At 35.5% G+C, this 13,569-nt stretch overlaps 1 protein-coding gene across 3 annotated transcripts in view; it reads left to right on the forward strand.

Moving 5' to 3' along the window:
- Positions 1–13,569, forward strand: part of SRBD1 (S1 RNA binding domain 1) — a 198,136-nt gene that overhangs the window by 51,233 nt on the left and 133,334 nt on the right. For all 3 annotated transcript variants that reach the window (XM_027623262.2, XM_027623263.2, XM_027623264.2), the window contains exons 12-14: positions 3,623–3,780; positions 8,500–8,590; positions 9,355–9,462. In XM_027623262.2, the coding sequence (XP_027479063.2) occupies positions 3,623–3,780; positions 8,500–8,590; positions 9,355–9,462 (357 nt within the window). The remainder of the gene's footprint in view (positions 1–3,622; positions 3,781–8,499; positions 8,591–9,354; positions 9,463–13,569) is intronic.

Here is a 13,569-nt window from a genome sequence, read left to right on the forward strand (position 1 = left end):
TTAAAGCATGAAGTAAATATTTGTTGATCCACTAACCCATCCAGAGAACTGAGTCAGGATCACAAAGCAATTATAGTTAAGCCTAGATTTCAATCTGTAGAGGCATTCATATGTGTAGACCACAAAACAGAGGTCTTAATTATAATGTACTTTTCAAATCTTGACCAGTTAATGTGTGTACCCCTTCCAGTCCTACAAAACCAGTTTTGCAATTTGACAGCCAAGACAAACAAATGGTTTTATTGATGAGAGATTTAGCTTGGGATAATAAACTAAGAAGTTAATGGAGAACTTAGTTGGAAACAGTTTTTGGAGGTAAGAGAACCAAAAACAGCATAAGAAATTCATCATGTGCTCAGTGGGGCACATGATGAATTTATTACTATGAAGAGAGAAAGCTAACACATGTTTTTAATTCAAAAGGGAGTTATTTAGGTGAATAATTATCAGCAGTGATGAGCACATATTAGAGGAGATGATTAAAGTGACCATCTAAATGGACTAGTGGAAGGACTAAGAGTTACAAAGAAGAACTGCAAAAGAGCTGAGGTGCAGATTGTGGGTTTTTGTAGGGGAAGAGATGGAAAGATGTGTGAGGAGGCAAAAACCCTCTTTCCTGATTATCTCTAGCCTTTGTCTTTGTAGTCAATCTTCAAATCAGCCATTCCCTCATATATTCCTTCCCATGTGTTCTAGACTTTCTTCATTCTCTCTTATTTATGGATTTCAGCAAGGGTTACTTGAAAACTGTAGATTTCTAGCCATCTCTTCAAGCTCACTATAGTTGATAGCAGCCTTTATAATGTTTGCCTGTTTTTGTTTTACTGGACTTGGCCATTGACTTTGGAGGTGTTGACAACGGGGACTGAGGGGGGTACTATTAAAAAAGACACATAGCTTTTTTGACCAGCTTCTTTGTATCAAAGTCATTCATTCCCTTGATTCATCCTTCATAGCTCAGTTGTCCCTTAACAGTATTGTTTCTTTTCGAATCCTATTTCAAGTCTGTGGAGGTAAAATCTCTTGCTTTTGAGTGCTGGGGCATAAAATTAAAAAATAAGGGGTTTTGTTCACAAGGAAAAAGAGAAAGTTACCTTATTCAAAATTTCATTTCCTCTTGTTTTTCTTTATCTTGGTTTTTCATGTTGCAGATAATGTCCAGTAGTGCTTTTGACATTTTTGCATACATTTGACTTGAGTAGCTTCACTGCCTATGGGATGATTTCATTGAGATTTAATGTAAGCGATTTGGTGTGGGATTGTTTAATGTATAATCCTTCTCTGACTTCTTTTACCAGTGGGCAAACAAGAGCACTTTTCTTTTCTTTTTCTAAAATGCCTGTGGTTAAAAAAATATATCTTATTTTAGTCTGTAAGTTGGTTTGCAGACATTGTCTGCAGATGTGTCTCTTGATAGAAATACTTGTAATTACCCGAACAGCAATTGAGGGAGAAAACTCCCAATTGAATTTTCTTTAAAGAAAATTACTTCAATTCTCTAATTAAAAAGAAATTTGTCCTGATGTAGAAAAATTGAAAGAATCAGTAAAACACTAAGGAAAAAAACCCACAAAATTTCACTTCCTAGAGATAATCACTGTTAACCAGATTTTTCTGTATTCATGTGTGAGTATTTAAAGCAACCATACAGACTATATTATTTTGCGGACATTTGATTCAGTTGACTATATACTATGCAGTCTACTTTGGAGTTCTTATTTCTGTAACTATCAAGATGATTCATCCCTGTGTTGTTTTTCACACCTACCTCTTTCATCAATTCTACATTGTCAGTTACCAAACACTGCCTGTTTTCCCTTCCTTTGTTATACCTTGAATTTTGCCACTTCTTGATCTCTGTGGTTACTGTTTTAGTTCAGGATATGATAATTTCTTGTCTGGATTACTGTTCTAGGGTCATAGATGATCCCTGTCTTTGCTTTGCCATACTACGCATTTCACATTGCCATCCTAAAACTCCCATCTGATTATATCATGCTCTTCTACCTAAAATTTTCCAGTGGCTCTTCTTTGTCTCTAGGATTAAATCCAAGCTCTTTAGAAGATCATGCATAGCCTTTTGTGGTCTGATTTCATCTTGGCTCTACAGCCTTATGTTTTGGTATTTCTTTTTACTTTAGCATATGAAATTACTTGCTTTTTCTATAATGAGTCATGAGTCTTTACGTATGGCATTGCCTGCAACATTTTCTCTATGCCTTCATTGTATTCTCCCTGCCTTTGTTTGCTTAACTCTAATACTTACTCTTCTTGATTCACCTAAGAAGACATCTGTTTTAGAAAGTTTTGCAGTTTAAGTGTCCGTCCCATATGTTCTCATTAGCATAGTACTTACCATTGTTTATACTTATCTGATTATTTTCTGTTTTTTCCACTGTACAGTCATATCCAGAGCAGGGATCTTGTTTTTTCAGCTTTGTATCTTGCACCGATCATGGTACTTTATATACGATTGACAACAAACATTCACTTTATAAATAAAGTTAAAAGTGACGATTTAGAAGTACCTATCGTGATACTTTTCATGTTGCTTGGCTGAAGGCGGGAGAACGACAGTGAAAAGAAGATGAGAGAAAGCCTTCAGAAATTGACTTGACAGAAGAGTAGACACTAGTTAGCTTCAGATATGTAGATAATTCTACCTCAGCACTGATAAGAAATGTACTTTGAATGGTTTTTGTACTGGCAGTTTTCTTGTGACCATGGCATGAATGTCTTTACCTGTTCTAATGGACATACTTTTTATGTCTTCTTATAAATTTCATAAGAATTTCAGGAGATAATATGTTAAGAGCTTTTGTTAAGAAGATGAATGGTGTTAAGGGGCACCTGACTGGCTCAGTCAGAAGAGTGTGTGACTCTTGATCTCTGGGTCGTGTTTTCGAGCCCCATGTTGTGTGTAGTGATTACTTAAATAAGTAAATAATAACAAGATAAAAAAAAAAGTGAATGGTGTTAAAACTTAGTTTCCAAATGCCTTTAAGTTCATTATAGGCATATATTTTTATCCTAGAAAAAATTTTAAAATTAGACTTTTAATAACTTCTCTGGAGAACACCTGGGAAATTATGTGCATGAGGCATGGTTCTGGACTGATTACTAATATCCTTGGTCATGTCACATCTCTGTGAGAATGACAAGGTGGGGGCTCAATGTGGGGAACTGAACAGAGTGAGAAGATGACATTGAGATTTGTATAGGTAAAAGTGTAAAAACTAAGTACTGATATTTTTAATCAGCTGATAAACTTTAACTTGACTTCCTATATGATGTCTAGGTCTTCTAATCTGTTTCTCTCATATACACAGATATTTATACATATAGATTTTGTATATAAAGAGTTGATAGAGAAAGAATGTAGGTATGACAGACTCCTCAGATTTGCTTCAGAATTGTTTATGGTTTCATATATTACTGTAATTAGCAAAAATAGGCTCAGTATAATTTTATATATGATGTTTTCTCCTTTATTTTGTTATAATAATTATTCCTGTGAGGAATAGGCGTATGGAATGAATTCTGTTCTTTTTCAGGAAGAAACTTTAGGTGAATAAAACACTAAATTCTTTCTCTTTTCCCTTTTATTTTTTGGTTTCTAAAGAGCCAAACTAACATCAGATGCAGAGAAAGAATCAGTAATGATGTTTGGACGGAACCTTCGTCAGCTCCTTTTAACAAGCCCTGTTCCAGGGCGCACCCTGATGGGAGTGGATCCTGGTTACAAACATGGTTGCAAATTGGCTATAATTTCTCCTACCAGTAAGGACATCTTTCAGCCCTTCAATTAAAAGTTGTTTGGTTGGTCATAAGTTTCACATCATACATATTGTGAGGATTTGAAATAGTGTTAATTTTCAAGGCTTAGAAAATGGTTTTCTCACATACAGCAATGTGGAAGCCAGAAAACCAAAATTCATATTTGTCTTATTTGTTGATCAAAAATTTCAACATATTACTATCATTTATGCCCTTCCCTATGTCACTGTGGAGATGTTGAAGATTAACCAGGCTCAAGTTTTACTATTCCCCATTAACTTCTGTTTATTGTAGCGTATTATATATGATGCATTTAACTCTGTGTATTTTAAGTACCATTTTTATTGTTTTGCCCATTTTTCCCCCTTATTTACTATCTACCCTTTCTATTGCTCTTCATTTCTTGCTGCATTTCTGTGTTTACATTTGAGATCATTTTCTCTCTGCCTGACCCTCTAACCTGTTACATTTAATATGGGGTCAGCTGGTAACAAATTGTGTTAGTTTTTGTCTAAATGTTTCTTATTTATTTGCCCTCCTTTCTGAGGGATATTTTTGTTGGGCATAGAATTCATGGTTGGCAGTTATTTCCAGTACTTTAAAGGTGTCATTTCATTTTTGTTTGTTTTTTTCCCCCCTCTGACTATTACAGTTTTTGTTGAGAATGAGTCCTCCACCAAAAATCTTATTATTGCTCTTTTGAAGAGCTCTTTTGATGTCTTTTTCCTCGGGCTGCTAAGATTTTCTCTCTTGGTTTTCAGAGGTTTTCTTATGATGTGCTTAGCTCTGTGTGTGTGTGTGTTGTGCCTTTGGTTTTTTCAGTTTTTTAGCATGAATTCTGCTTGGGGTTTTTAGAGCTTCTTGCATTTCTTTCTGGAAGTCCAATTACATGTATATTAGACCTTTCAACTTCCTCTTTCTTCTGTTTTTCATCCTTTTATTTTATACTGTCTGTCTTTATGTTAATTAAGTCTCTATTCTGCTGTGTCTGATCTGCAGTAAGCTATCCATTGAGTTCTTTATTTAAATTATTATGTTTTCAAGTTTTCAAATTTCCATTTGGTACTTATAAAAACTAGATTTCAGTTCTATAATGAACTTCTTCACTTTAAACTTTTTGGAGCTTTTATATTTTTCTTATTTTTACCGTATAGTTCTCTTATTATATTTATATTATTATGCACTATTGCTATATACTGTTATGTATTACATATATATTACATATATTATATACTACTATATTTATTTGTTCTTATGTTTCTTTTGGTTTAGATTTTTCTTTCTGAAATAACTTTTTACTTAAATGATTTTATTTATTTATTGGGAGAGAGCGAACATGAGAAAGAGACAGGGCACAAGCAGGGGGGAGAGGCAGAGAGAGGGAGAAGCAAGCTCCCCGCAGAGCAGGGAGCCCAATAGGGGACTCAGTCCAAGGACCCATGACCTGGGCTGAAGGCAGAAGCTTAGCTGACTGAGCCACACAGGTGCTCCTGGAATAACTTTTTCATGTCTACTTCAGTTTTCAGTTCTCTCATGTTATTTCTGGGGTTTTCTATTTCTGATTTATGTTATTCTCATTTTCTGTGATTTTTTTTTTTGTAGCTCATTCTTTAGGTTACAGTTTTTCTCTGTGTTTTGTGGACACATCTTTCTGTAAAGACATACTAGTCTTTTTTTTAATTTACTGTTTTAAAAAATACTCATTCTATATGGAATTTGACTGTGATCCTTTTCTGTTGCTTAGGTTTACATAAAATTCATTTTCCCCAACTTTTAGGATAGAAGACCAGGTCAGGAAAGGTTTTCTAGCGGTGTATCTCTAGAACTATCCCTTCTTTTTTCCCAAATTATTAGTGTTGGGGGGAAAGCACTGTAGTCTCTATATGAATAAAGAGATAGTCTTCTACTTTCTGGAATCTGTTTTCCTGATACTTTCTCTCTTTTACCTGGACTTCTTTTTTCCTTTGCCCATTTTATCCTTATCTTGTTCAGTGGGGATATGATTCCCAAAATTTCTCCTCGGTTGGGGTTTTTGTCTTGAAAAGGATATCCTGCCTGTTAGTTTCAAGAGTTCACAGAGATAGAGTTTTCCAATCCTTCCTGAACTCAGTGGACAATCTTTCTACTGACCTATAAATTGTAGTATGCAGAGGTCTTTCCCACACTACAGGGAAGTACCTTTTGATATTTTTTGGTCCATGAGATACTTCATTGATTGTCTCTTCTTGCTCCCACAGAAATGCCAATGCATGTAGGTCTTGATAGTTGCATTGTTCCCACTTGATCATCTTTTGAGTTTTGTGAATACTTTGTTACAGATAGCCATGGGTTTTTGGTTTTGCTGTCCTAGTTGCTCTGTCTTTTTATTATACTATATATTTTTACAGTAAGTGGGAAGAGTACTTTGCCAATGTTTTTTCCTGCATCTGTTGAGATACCATATGTATTTGGATTTGGATATATTATTTGTATTCCTTGCAGGATGACTTCTTAAAAATACTGTATGCACTCCCACATATATATGTATGTATCTTCATTCTGTTTTGGTAGGACATTTCCAAGAATTTATCCATTTCAACATTTAAATTAACATGAAGTTGTTTATAATAGTCTTTATATCTTTTTAATCTGTGCTGAAGCTCTAGTAATATCCTGTTTTCATTTCTAATATGATTTATTTGTATCTTTTCTTATTTATCTGTGTCTTCTTTCCTTTTCTTGATTGGTATTGCTAAAAGTATGTGTTTTTCTTAAGTGATTTTTTTTTAAATTTTATTTTATTATGTTATGTTAATCACCATACATTACATCATTAGTTTTTGATGTAGTGTTCCATGATTCATTGTTTGCATATAACACCCAGTGCTCCATTCAATATGTGCCCTCTTTAGGACCCTCAGTTTGTTTCTCAGAGTCCATAGTCTCTCATAGTTTGTCTCCCCCTCCGATTTCCCCCCCCTTTATTTTTCCCTTTCTACTATCTTCTTTTTTTTTTTTTAATATAATGTATTATTTGTTTCAGAGGTACAGGTCTGTGATTCAACAGTCTTACACAATTCACAGCGCTCACCATAGCACATACCCTCCCCAATGTCTATCACCCAGCCACCCCGTCCCTTCCACCCCCACCACTCCAGCAACCCTCAGTTTGTTTCCTGAGATTAAGAATTCCTCATATCAGTGAGATCATATGATACATGTCTTTCTCTGATTGACTTATTTCACTTAGCATAATACCCTCTAGTTCCATGCACGTCGTTGCAAATGGCAAGATTTCGTTTTTATTGATGGCTGCATAATACTCCATTGTATCTATATACCACATCAGCTTTATCCATTCATCTGTTGATGGACATCTTGGCTCTTTCCATAGTTTGGTTATTGTGGACATTGCTGCTATAAACATTGGGGTGCATGTACCCCTTCGGATCACTACATTTGTATCTTTGGGGTAAATACCCAGGAGTACAATTGCTGGGTAGTACGGTAGCTCTATTTTCAACTTTTTGAGGAACCTCCATACTGTTTTCCAGAGTGGCTGCACCAGCTTGCGTTCCCACCAACAGTGTAGGAGGGTTCCCCTTTCTCAGCATCCTCTCCAACATCTGTTGTTTCCTGACATGTTAATTTTAGCCATTCTGACGGGTGTGAGGTGGTATCTCGTTGAGGTTTTGATTTGGATTTCCCTGAAACCAAGCAATGTTGAGCACTTTCTCATGTGCCTGTTGGCCATTTGGATGTCTTCTTTGGAAAAATGTCTGTTCATGTCTTCTGCCCATTTCTTGATTGGATTCTTTGTTCTTTGGGTGTTGAGTTTGATAAGTTCTTTATAGATTTTGGATACTAGCCCTTTATCTGATATGTCATTTGCAAATATCTTCTCCCATTCTGTCGGTTGTCTTTTGGTTTTGTTGACTGTTTCCTTTGCTGTGCAAAAGCTTTTTATCTTGATGAAGTCCCAATAGTTCATTTTTGCCCTTGCTTTCCTTGCCTTTGGCGACGTTTCTAGGAAGAAGTTGCTGAAGTGATTTTTAACGTTAAACTTTACCAATGCTCTCCATTATCTATATGTTTTTTTATTTCATTAATTTCTGCTTTTAACTTCACAATTTCCTTCCTTCTACTTTCTTTGAGATTATTCTTTTGTTCTTTTCATAGCTTCCTAAGTTGGTCACTTAGCTCATTATTTCTGTTCTTGAGGTCTTTACCCTCAAATGTTGAATATATTTTTCACTGAAATATAATATAATACAATATAATATAATGTAATGTAATGTAATATAATATAATAATATATAGAGAAGCACACAAGTCATAAATATGCAGCTTAAGAATTATACAGGGAACGAATTTCACATCTACACCCCAAAAGAAGAAATAGAATCATATTACAACATTGCCTGGCATTTGGTACATATTCAGTAAATGTTAGCTTGACATTATGTGCTATTAAAAACCATTTCTCTTTTAGGTGTTATGGCATATAATCTAGTTAATATGATTTTGTTAATAAGTAGCAAAGTAGTGTCCTTATAACTTTGGAAGTAACAAAATTTCAGAGTGCTTTGGGAGAATCTGATTTAGTGAGTATGAATGATTCATCCTGCATTTTAAAAGACAAAGCAGTTCCCTTTTCTGGTATAAATTACTTAAGCAAATCATCTTTGTGTTGTGTTTTGTAATTTCTTACAAAATTGGCTTATTCTTTTCATTTTCTCTAAGGTCAGATACTTCATACTGACGTGGTTTACTTGCATTGTGGACAAGGCTTCCGAGAGGCAGAGAAAATAAAGAGGCTTTTGCTGAATTTCAAGTATGAACATAAGTAACTTTTTGAGTACTTCACTGGCTCAGCCAATCAGAGATACCTTTGAAGCTCCTAATTTGGAGGGAGGGATTAAGGGAAGTGCCTTGGTGAGAGAGAAGGAATCATGTAAAACAATGATGGGGCAAATTGCTGGAGAACTCTACATTTGGAGACTCCACAGGGATGCTTCTCCCTTCCTCTGCCACCTTCACTAAACAAAGGTGGTAATATGAGCAAAAGTGAGCATTGAATTCTTTTATTTGGGCTTTCTCTCTCTCTCTCTCTCTCTCTCTCTCTCTCTCTCTCTCTCTGCCTCCCTCTTTCCCTTCCTCCCTCTTTCCCTCCCTTCCTTCCTTCCATTCTTTTTTATGGATCTGAGGAGTGGATGTGATAGTAGTTTGAAGCTTCAGAGATTATTTGGCAACATACCACATAATTCAGTCATGATGTCTTTATTATGGCCTAGAATGCTCCAGAATTTCTTATCTGTGTGTAAATTTGGTTCCTTCTAGATGGGAAGAAAGCTGACTGCTCTTGATTGTATGACAGTAAAATATTTCTCCATTGCTTCCCATACCAAATGCAGGGGCATTGTCCTTTATTCTATAAAAGTCTGTGCCTCCATTGTGAAATAGTGGAGATGTTGCTTGGCTATATGAGAGAATAAGATCATCTATGATAGTATTTGTGCATTCCGTGCATTTTCTCCTGATTGATTTAGAAGCATGCCTTGAGCTCATTCCATTTCTCATCTTGTTTATCCCTTGAAGCTGCAGCACAGTGGTGATTGGAAATGGAACTGCCTGCCGGGAAACAGAAGCTTACTTTGCTGACCTGATAATGAAAAATTACTTTGCACCACTGGATGTTGTTTACTGGTAAGGATATTAGGAATGTTTGTTTTCTTTGAGAAGCAAAGGAACTTCTATAGTTCCCTCTGTGATGAATTCTCTCTTCTTTTTTTTATAATATCCATCTTCTTTGCCTGCAAAACACCTCTTGCTGTTCACAAGCACTTTGTAAGACAATGTAAAGTGTCTGTCTCCTAGAGAAATTTGAGTTTCAGTATCCTGAAGACTCTCACAGAAATAGCAAGACAGTACTTACTTGCTTTCATGGGGTTTTCTAGGTTGTACCTTGTGTGAGGGCTCTAATTAACTACTATCTAGTACATAGGACTGTGGATAACTTAGCTTTTTTCACCCAAAGTTCTGATGTGTATAAATTGTTGGTTTTCAGAACTGACAGCTGAGGGTATTACCAATTAAAAGCACTTCTGATATTCCTTTCTTCTTTGTGTCTTCATTGCAGGCTTTCATTTTATATAGGCATCCACTTAACTTCTGAATAGCTTTGGCTTAGCATGACCCATTTCTCTAGTCCTCCCCAAGGTATGAGTAGTTCTGCTTTTGTTCATCTTCGTTTCCTTACTTTCCCTTTAGACCTCAGGTAGCCAGGCTTACCTTTTTCTTTTCTTTTCTTTTTTAAGATTTTATTTATTTATATGACAGAGCACAAGCAGGGGGAGCAGGAGAGAGAGAAGCTGGCTCCTCGCTGAGCAGGGAGCCCAACGTGGGGCTTGATCCCAGGATACTGGGATCATGACCTGAGCCAAAGGCAGACACTTAACCCACTGAGCCACCCAGGTGCCCCGGGGCTTACCTTTTTCAAACTATAGTAGAATATTAAGTTCTTAAGGGTTTAATTCTATGACAGAAGATAATTAAAATAGCTGATATCTAGGGAAGAGTGCACAAGCACCATCTTCCACTGCTGTAAGTCAACTGATGAGTATGTGAATGACAAGATCAACAAACAAAACCCAACACAAGAAGAAGAATCCTAAGATCCATGGAGGTAGGCCAAAAGAGGAGGGCTTGTATTTAGTGTAGTGTTCCATATGCCAAGAATGTAATCAAGATGTCAGGAAAACAAATGCAGGGTAACCAAAGGGGATTAGGAGGTCAGGGACAAGCTGTAGGTACCACAGGGCCGTGGTTTAGGAAAGGACCAGATTGAAAAGTCCACCTCAGCTTCCCCCATCCCCCTTCTTGTTCAGGATGGTCTGGGGAATACTGTGGATCTTTCCTATTCTGGCAACTGTGCACATGCATCCAATCCTTTTGAGAACCTGGTACAAGGACCTGATATAGCTGATTCAGTTTATTTCAGGCAACTTGTCTGATGTTTTTTTTAACTTGTTCATGTTAATTTAATATAAATATCTTGGGTACATTTGTAGTGCTTATGAATAGAACTTTCAGATCATTAAAATATTAAATGTGCCTAGTGTGCTAGAATGATTTGTTATTTTCAATCCTCTGGCACATAGTAGGCACTCATCTTATTTTTTGAATCTCTGAATATTTGTTTCCATTCATGTTAAATTATTATACTTGATTATTTTCTGCTTTTGTCCTGGTTTTTCCTTTTGTAAAAAAATAGTGTTTTTTTGTGTAGCAGTGGTAACATTTATTGAAATGTAGAAATGGCTAGCTCCTTATGAGACATTTATGCTTATGAGCGATGTATCTAGTTTCTTCTCCTACACTGAAACCTTCTTAAATCAGGGGATCATGTTTTATTTATCTCTGCCTCCTTCCCATTAAACATAGCATCTGTACTTATAGGTCCATCTCAACAAATTAAGGTTTAAATTATTTTTAATCAGATAAATATTTTCAAGCTATTGACCCGAATTACAATATGGAACAACTGTAGAAAACTTCCCCTCAGCTTAACACTCTGGTAAATCTATGACTTACTGTTTTCTCTCTTTTTTCATTGATAGAGAAATTTGCATTTGGTAGATTAGAGATTATATTTTGCCCAAGATAAATGATAATTTTGAAATAAAAAATATTGCATGGTTAGAGTTATATATTTATTTAATGAACTGTGAAAGAATTAAAAGGACTCTTTAATGTTTGCCTTCTTATATTTCAAACTATGGTTGGCACACTTTACGCTGATAGTGATAGAGATCACAGCCTTGTGTGCGTTCTGTAGAATTACATGAGATCACATAAAAACCTGGGAGCAGCAAATGGAAAAGAAAATTTTGTGCTATTAATTCAGACCCTGCACTTTATGTTTCTGCCCTGAAAGCTGCAGTATACAAGTGAGTTTGAGCAGGCAAATATAGAAAGTAAGAGAAAAGAAATTAATTTTGCTTCCCAATGCCCTAGATCATTAGGATAATGAAAGAATTAGAAAATAGAGTGATCTGAGGAGGTGCGGTGTGTGATGAGAAAATGAGAAAAGGGAACAGTTGCTGTGGGAGAGGTGTGGGGTTGTGGGTTTGGGGTTAGATGTAGCAGGCTTGGCCCTTGAAGCACGAGCGGGCGGCTAGATCATATTAGGAAAAGAGGGTTGGTGCTGGACATCTGTAAAATACACATTGGACCTCTCTTCTTTCATTCCAGGAGGGTACCAACCACTTAATAGAAAGAAAATATAAGTTAAGGAATCATAATTTTGTTGCTTGAGATTAGTTGTTGCATCTTCCAGAGTTTAACTTAATTGCAGGGAATAGCTTGAGCCTCAAAGGGTTAACTCCTTTGTGAAAAATGCTTAAGAGTGAAGCTAATGAAACTCCTGCCTTAAAATTAAAAAACAAACATTATTTCTTTAAAGGTATTAGTAATATTTATTATTTCAGATTGGAAAACAGAGATAAGTGATAGACTTTTCTGTTAGCTCAATTGTTATAGTTTAGAGCATATTTCTAGATTATGTGTGTTATAAAAAGAAACTCACACTGTACATGTTTTACAGCATTTCCCCTACTTAATACACTCCCATGCCAATAAATGGACTTTACAAAGTCATTTAAAATTACTACAGATAAACTTTTATATGATCTTATATTTTAGTCATTCCTCATTGTGTGACACTGGCTTTTTCTAATCATCACCATTATCAGCAAAGCTATAATAAATGTTTCGTGCTTAAATCTTTGCACATACCTTTATTGCTTTCGAATCCATTCCAAGAAGTAGACCACAGGTTTAAAGAGGTACCTTACTTACCACTGCTCCTAAACTGCAGAGTGCTTAATTACCAAACCCAATCTATTACTGAGATTATTTCCATGCTATTTCTCCCTCTTCTCAGCATGTTGGCTAATTTGGGATGTCTTTACTTAAAAATATTTATATTAAAAGTCCATATAAAAGTCCAGATAAAGAGGGAAGAAAATAAAGCACTTCTTAGTGTGAAATATAGCTAAAGAATATAGAACCTCTATATACAGTTTGAGGAAGAATAAAATGATTGTCCTTGTTCCCAGCTTTTAGGCTCCTTGTGTGTTTTTTCCTTGGAGTGCCTCTACCCCATGTAATCACTGTCTTGGGTTGTATGAATTATTGCTTGTTTGAGAAAATTAATTTTCAAACTGCGTATTTGTAGGGCTTTTGAAGTACATTGCTGTGCTGTCTCCCAGAATGACTATGCCAATTAATATTCTTACCTACAGTGTCTCTGCTCACCTTTCTCTGGGACCTTGAGTATTATTACGATGCATGTTTTTTCTATCATTTTTATTTTAATTGCATATTGATATCCCAGCAGTACTGTTTCTTAACTAATTGTGTAACCTTGGACAAATTACTTAACCTCTCTGTATTTCAGGTTCATCATCTGTTTTAAAAGGGGATGATAATAGTACCTATTTTACAGAATTATTGTGAAGGTTAAATGAGTTAATATATATAAATTGTTTAGAACAGCACTTAGCATATACTTGCTATTATTATTAAGGAAGTCAAATATATTTTTGTATGCTCACTGGCCATTTCTGGATTGTTTTGTGTATGTGTGGATGGCTTATATCCTTTGCTCATTTTTTTTCTGTTGGAGGTTTTTGTCTTGTTCATAATGTTTTGTAAATGTTTTTATATATTAATTATTGGCCCATTTGTCATAATTTTTGCAGATTATGCAAGTAGTTTTCTCCATTTTGTGTTTAAATTCAAGCTTTATTT

The sequence above is a fragment of the Zalophus californianus genome, chromosome 8 (genome assembly GCF_009762305.2).
Source record: "Zalophus californianus isolate mZalCal1 chromosome 8, mZalCal1.pri.v2, whole genome shotgun sequence".
NCBI classification, from domain to species: domain Eukaryota; kingdom Metazoa; phylum Chordata; class Mammalia; order Carnivora; family Otariidae; genus Zalophus; species Zalophus californianus.